The sequence below is a fragment of the Erythrolamprus reginae genome, chromosome 3 (assembly GCF_031021105.1).
Source record: "Erythrolamprus reginae isolate rEryReg1 chromosome 3, rEryReg1.hap1, whole genome shotgun sequence".
Taxonomy (NCBI): domain Eukaryota; kingdom Metazoa; phylum Chordata; class Lepidosauria; order Squamata; family Dipsadidae; genus Erythrolamprus; species Erythrolamprus reginae.
Window position 1 is genome coordinate 255,108,204 of NC_091952.1, and position 7,500 is coordinate 255,115,703.

The 7,500-nt window shown below is 42.9% G+C and overlaps 1 protein-coding gene across 1 annotated transcript in view; it reads left to right on the forward strand.

Annotated features, from left to right (window-relative positions):
* ADGRB1 (adhesion G protein-coupled receptor B1) overlaps positions 1-7,500 on the forward strand; it is a 285,191-nt gene that overhangs the window by 233,617 nt on the left and 44,074 nt on the right. Inside the window, exons 23-24 of the mRNA XM_070748372.1 lie at positions 1,040-1,125; positions 7,335-7,433. Coding sequence (XP_070604473.1) covers positions 1,040-1,125; positions 7,335-7,433 — 185 coding nt within the window. The remainder of the gene's footprint in view (positions 1-1,039; positions 1,126-7,334; positions 7,434-7,500) is intronic.

Genomic DNA, 7,500 nt, shown 5'->3' on the forward strand with positions numbered 1-7,500 from the left:
ATAATAACAACAATAATAACAACAATAATAACAACAACAACAATAATAATAATAATAATAAGTAAATAAATAAATTAAAAAAAAGAGAATAATAGGACAGTAGGACAGGGATGGTAGGCACAGTGGTGTGCTTATGCATAATTTTCAACAATATGTATGTTGCATTATGTACGTTGCAACGTGCATTATTTTCAACAATATGTTTATGTAAAACGATGGATTATTTTCAACAATCCATCATTTTACATTAACCTAAATAAAACTAGGGCAATGTTTTAACTGATCCCTTTAAAGGAATTGCAGAAGATAGCGATCCTGAGCGCTATTGCTTATGGTAATTACATAGAGCCTCCAGGGTCAGTGGCAATAAACCTTTAACAGCTAAAGCGAGAGAGAGAGAGGAAAAAAACATTAGTTGAGAAAATTAAGCAGGGGATATAAATGGAAGGCCTATATTATTGGGAAGTGATTTCCCTGGAATGCAGGAGAAGAAATGAGCTGTTATTTTATTTCCCTTGCTAGATTTTGGTCATGGGTCTAAGACGTCTTCTATGTGAAGCTACAAAGAGGCCATGCTGGAAGGGTAACTCTTCCCTGGTACAAGCTGAGAGGATGAGAGCCTGTGGTCTAGAGGTTAAAGCTACAGGCAGACTCCCCAGGTTTAAATCCTGGTAAGGGTATGGCTAGCTAATGAGAGCAAATAGCTTGAAATAGATCTATACTAGTCTCCCTTCCTTTTCATTGTCAGCAAAAATATGGGAGAGAGAGAGAGAGAGAGAGAGAGAGAGAGAGAGAGAGAAACACAAACCTATTGGTTGGGCTCTGATATTTCTTGTCTCAAATATCAACCATTCACCATTCGAAACGATGCTGAGATTCAAAAATGCTTCAGGTCCTCTGACCAGCTGGGATTCTGATGTCTTCTTCTCCAGCAGTGTGTTATTATATATTAGCAGCTGGCAACGATCTGGAGGACTTTATGCATCAAACCTAGCCAGGCTTCCAAGTTCAACCTTTCTGTTTGTTTCTCTTCCAACAGGTAAACATGGTTATTGGCATTCTGGTCTTTAACAAACTTGTATCCAAAGATGGAATAACAGATAAGAAACTGAAGGAACGGGCAGGGTAGGCGTTCTATCAATCCTTCCTCTAAGAAAGCGAGCAAAAAAGTATATATTTATATGTCGATATCTTGCAACGTCACTTTCGATAACCAGGCAGGAATGTTACGCCCAGAGAGAAATGGTGGTTTGGAGGAAAAGTAAAAGCTGAAACCAGCTTTCTGTGCATGTTCTTTTGACTTGTGGCATGGAAGGAGCACGGAATGATTTGTTAAAGAGGCATCAATGCACCAGAAACCTTCTATACTGTATGTCTATGGAGATTCTCGGTCATCCAAGTCCTGTCGATCCCAAAGGTGCTTTTTTCAAGAGGCAATTGGACTTTCTTGTTTGTTTTTCTTCTTTTGAAGACATTTTGTTTCTCCTCCAAAAAGTTTCTTCAGCTCTGACCTGGATGGTGAGGAATGGAAAGACTTGTTTGTCCACCCTGTAGATAAAACAGACACAAACTGAGCAATGTGGTAGATAGAGCATTCTACAGACACGGTGAGAGGACATACGGAGCTAGGCTTCCTTAAAGATTGTGTTGAAGCAAAGATATTTGATATATCACACACACACACACAAGCACAATTTTGCATCACTAGATTTTTTTCATCATAAAAATGCCTTTTAAGGACTCTTCCCAAGGCACTTGAAGTTTCATTTCTGGAACCAATTCAACATCTGGAATGTTTCTTCGGAACACGATTCCTGAATCATTCGTGCTATTTAGGGCACGTCGACTTCATGTTCCATTTAATGCTTGCACAATTGACACGTTCTTAATGCCATACTGTATTTTTGGACCATAAGATGCGTTGGTCCAGGGGTAGGCAAAGTTGGCTCTTCTATGACATGTGGACTTCAACTCCCAGAATCCCTGAGCTAGAATGATTGACTCAGCAATTCTGGGAGTTGAAGTCCACAAGTCATAGAAGAGCCAACTTTGCCTACCCCTGCACTGGACTATAAGATGCACCTGGATTTAGAGGAGTAAAAAATAGTTTTTCGCCTTCGCATGTCCCGTTTTCACTCTTCATGGCCCCCGGAAGCACTTCGCAGGCTGAAAACAGACCCGTTTTGGGCCTCCTGAACCCTCAAGCATGTCCTGGTTTTCACCAAAAATACGCCCATTTTTGGTCTGCAGAATGCTTCTGGGGGCTGGGAAGGGTGAAAACGGGGTGCAAGGAAAATTCAGAAGGCCCCAATTTTTTCTTCTTCTTCTTCTGAGCACTGTGCCTGCATCACCATCTTGTTTTCAGCTCTTTTTAAAAATTATGTTTTGGATTTTTCAGCACTGCGCATGGCCCTGTGCATTAAATGCATGGTTGCCCATGGGGCGCGGCCACCCAGCGCAGGAGGAAGCGAACCAGCAGTGAGGAAAGCTAGGACCCATCCCTGGCACGAAGGCTTTGCAGGCCAAAAAAGGGCCTGTATTCAGTCTATAAGATGCTCCGAAATTTTCACCCCCTTTTAGGGAGTGGAGGAAGCGTGTCTTATACAGTGGTGCCTCTACTTAAGAACTTAATTTGTTCTGGGGACCAGGTTCTTAGGTAGAAAAGTTTGTAAGCAGAAGCAATTTTTCCCATAAGAATCAATATAAAAGCAAATAATGCCTGCAAAACCATTAGGAAAGAAATAATGCTCTGGAGAAGGTGCAAAAAAGAGCAACCAAGATGATTAAGGGATTGGAAACCAAGACTTACGAAGAGAGACTGAGGGAACTGGGCATGGATAGCCTAGAGAAAAGGAGGGCCAGAGCGGACATGATAGCAGTCTACAAGTATACGAGGGGATGTCACAGAGAGGAGGGGATCACTTTATTCTTCAGGGCACCAGAGGGCTGGACGAGGAACAACGGCTGGAAGCTGACCAAGGAGAGATTCAACATGGAGATAAGGAGGAACTTCCTGATGGTCAGAGCGATCAACCAATGGAACAACCTACCAGCGGACGTTGTGAACTCCAACACTCTGGACATTTTTAAGAGAAGATTGAACTGCCACTTGACTGGTGTACTATAGGGTTCCTGCTTGGGCAGGGGGTTGAACTCGATGGCCTTCATGGTCCCTTTCAACTCTAACAATAAATAAATAAATAAAAGCTCCGAACTTGGGTGGGGGGAGGAGGAGGAAGAAGAAGAGGAGGAGGACAGTCGCTGCTGAAGGAAGAAGGTGAGGTGAGGAGAATCAAAAAAATCCAAAATTTTAAGGCTTTTTTTAAAAAAGAGGGACTCTGAGGCAGCGAAAGCCTCTTTAAGAACCAGAAAAGCCCGAGATGGCCGGGATTAAAGGGGGAATGGTAGGAAACTGGCCGGGCCTTCGTGCTGCTCTTAAATTTCCTGGAAATTTTTTCCGGGCTTGGGTTCTTAAGTAGAAAATGGTTCTTAAGTAGAGGCAACAAAATCTTGAACGCTCGGTTTTCATCTAGAAAAGTTCTTAAGTAGAGGCATTCTTAGGTAGAGGTACCACTGTACTCAGAAAAATGCTGTAAATTTGCAAATTCCCTTATATTTAGTGGAGAGTCAAGAGTGACAGGAACTAAAGCAGATTTCAGTATGTTCAATTTCATCCTGGGCTATCCCAGGCTCATGCCATCATTTTCAAAGGCACATAGTTCCAGGCATTTGCTGTCCTATGAAAACATCACCAAAAATCTTTCAATTAAATCCTGTTTTCGCTGGTTATCGATTGTGCTGGATAGGTGTATGAAACTGCAGATGCTTAGGAAATGGGGAGGGAGCTGGTGTTTTGCTTTGTTTTTAAATGGCTTCTCTTTACGTTAATTTGTTTGCTTGCTTGTGAACCTGCTTTAAAAGTTGTGCTTTTCAATGTGCAAATGAACTCGTGGGCGCATTACCTGTGCAGAACATGACTGATGCCTGGAGAAGTTAAGGGCAGTGTCATCCCTGGTCACCAAACTGATGAACTTCAGCCTGAAGAGTTTTTTCTCAAACTACATTGAAAATTTGGGGATAAATTTGGGAAGCAGCTTCCAAAGAGGTGTAACTATACATTGCACCGAACTAAACAGGCTGTACGGCCACAAGCGAAGCCAAAATTTTTCCTTTGCCAAGGAAAACGTTTGTTTAAGTGAGTTTGCCCGATTTTACAATCTGTGTTGCCCACAGTTGTTAAGTGAATTACTGCAAATTGTTCAACGTTATGACAGTGGTTCTCAACCTGGGGATCTAACAAGAACATGGGAAAACAAACTTCCCCTGGTGTTAGAAACTAAAGCTTCTATTCGGCGCCTTGGAACATATTTTTACAATCCGACCAATCAGGTGTTTACAGTGGGAGGTGTCCCTCTGGCCTTCCTGCCAATCAGCTTCAAGCTCTGCTGGGAGAATTGGTGCTAGACTTATGGTTGTGGGTCACTGTATTAAGGGGTCGCAGCATTAGAAAGGTTGAGAGCCACCACATTTATGGCGACCGTCAAAATTGTGTCTCTGAATTTTAATCCCAGGATGGTGGGGAAGTGCTACAACCATCATAAGTGTGAAAAATGGTCATAAGTCACAATTTTTTGAACGATTGCTGTTGTAATATTAGGTGGTCACCAAATGAACTGTTGCAATTGGAGTGTTTCCTCTTGTAGTCCGCAATTTACAACAGTTAGTTTTGTGACTGTTTGACGTTACAACGGTACTGGGAGAAAAAAATTGGGTTTCTTTTTTTATCCTTTTTTCACACTTACGACCGTTGGCGCATCCCTGGCGTCACGCAATCAAAATTCAGATGCTTCTCCTCCTCCCTCTCCTTCCTTCCTTCTCCTCCCCAGCTCCTCCCTCCCTCTCCTCCTTCTTTACTCCTCCCCTCCCTCTCTCCCGTTAGCTGCTATTTATGAAAGTTGCCATATGATGGGGTCACGTCAATAGTGGGTTCCTACAAGAGAGGTAACGGATGCTGCACTGGTAGTAAAAGTTGGGCTGGGTGTGCAGCTTTGGGTCTCTGGCGTGCACACTTCCATGTGCACCCTGTTGGGGGTGAGGTTTGCGCATGCAGAAGGCAACCCCACCAACTAGCCACAGTTCAAAACTATACCTATTGGGATAGAAAAGGTGGATAGAGAAAAATTCTTTTCTCTATCACACAATACTAGGACAAGGGGGCCCTCCCTAAAGCTCACAGGTAAGAAAGTGAGGACAAATCAAGGGAAATATTTCTTCACCCAGAGGGTCCTTGGTTGATTGAATTCCCTTCCACAAGAGGTCGTGGCAGCTGTCAGCCTTGATAGCTTCAAGGCAGGATTAGACAGATTCAGGGATGCCAAACATATAGATGGTTATTGAAATGGATGTCCAAGTGCTGCCTCTATGTTGGTTGAGGCAGGCAGGATTCCCTTGGGTACCATTTGTTGAGGGTCAAGAGGAAGGGAGGGTCTTGCCTTCTCTTTCTGCTCAAGATCCCCATGGACAATTGGTGGGCCACTGCGGGACACAGAATGCTGGACTCGATGGGCTTTGGTCTGATTCAGCAGGGCTCTTCTTAGGTTCTATACCTAATTGAAGTCTTCAATGAAAAACATTTCCTGGGATATTTTTCCGGGCTCAAGTTCTTAAGTAGAAAATGGTTCTTAAGAAGAGGCAACAAAATTTTGAACACCTGGTTCTTATCTAGAAAAGTTCTTATGCAGGTAGAGGTGCCACTGTATAAACGTTAAAAATGAAACAGAGATAAATATAAACATAAAGCATGACATATCAATCATATATGTTGTATTATGACAGAAACAGAAGAAAAGAGAGAAGGAAGAAAGTGAGAAGATAGGAAAGATATAGTAGAAAGGGGAAATTTGGGGAAAGCAAAAAAGAAAAGGGGGATGGAGAAAGAAATGAGAAAAGGAGAAGACATACCGGCTATTTAGCTGGAACATCCATAATATACGACCTCTGATTTAAATATGTAGTTGGCAGGTAAATTTCCCTTGATTTTTATTCCACTTGTTTAACAACGGCAGTGATTCACTTAACAAACGAGGCAAGTTAAGTCGTAAAAACAAGACAAGACTCACTTCAGAAGTTTTTCGATTGGCAACAAAAAAATTGCAGGTGGCTCAATTGTGGCCATAAATTGAGGACTGGCTGATCTTGGTCTGGTCAGGAAGACACCTGAAGGTCCTCATGTCTGGCCACATAGATCTGTTTAAATAAATGGGATCTTCAGTGTCACTTTTCTAGCTCCTGTCAAAGCCAAGGCTTGAAAATTTGGGAGGCAACCACAGAATTTGGTCCCAATTTGAATGGTCAGGTTTGTCTGGTCCACATTTTCTAACCAGGTTCGGTCCAGGTTCTTTGACAAAGCCCGAGACCTCTTTGGGCAAAAGGGGAAGGGGGTTGTGGCTGATGGTTTCCTGGGCCTGGTATGTTAAAAGTTGAGAGTGTTAACCCTTCCCTGTCCTGTTATTTGATATCTCTCTTCCTTTCCCTTCTATCTCTCTCTTTCTTTCCCTCTCTTGATCTCCTTCTTTCTTTCTTTCTTTCTTTCTCTCTTTCTTTCTCTCTCTCTCTCTCTCTTTCTTTCTTAATTTCTGCTGGGGTTTGAGTTGGCATTCTCATTTTGTTCAACTTTATCCTTTTATTCTTTTTCTTAAATATCTTTCTTCCGTCCTTTCCACCCTCTCTTCCCATTCCCCTATCTCCTCCCTCCCTCCCTCCCTCCCTCCTCCTATCTATCTATCTATCTATCTATCTATCTATCTATCTATCTATCTATCTATCTATCTCTACCTACCTATCTATCTATCTATCTATCTATCTATCTATCATCTTCCTTTCTTTCCTTCTCCTTCCTTCCTTCCCTCCATTTCTTTCTTTCTTTCCTTCTTCCTTCCTTCCCTCCATCCCTCCATTTCTTTCTTTCTTTCTTTCTTTCTTTCTATTCTCTCTCTTTCTCACTCACTTCCTTCCCTCCTTCCCTCTCTCCCTCCTTTCTGTCTTTTCCCTCCCTCTCATACATTTCCTTCCTTCCCTGCTTCCTCGCCTCCTCCATCCATCCCTCCCTCCCTCCCTCTCACCTACCCTTCCCTCCCTCATTTCTTCTCTCTCTCATCCTTCTCTCCCTCCCTCCTTCCCATCCCCTCACACGTTTCTTCCTTCCCTCCTTCTCACACATTTCTTTCTTTCCTTCCTCCCTCCCTCCCTCTGCCCCCTATCACCTCCCTCCCGTTCTGTTTGTGCTCACGAGCAAAGTGTTTTGTTTCGTTTCAGTCTTTTAATTTTAATTGCAGTCAGATGGCCGTGCCCCTTTACGGCATCACGCTCAAATGTTCCAAGTGTGGAGTGGTGTCTTCTCCTGACGTTTCGGCCACAGCCACCAGTAACGCCATGTTAGTTCCTCTAATTTCAACTTTCTTTCTTTTTCTGATGAGGAGTATTGATTGATTGGAGTTAGAG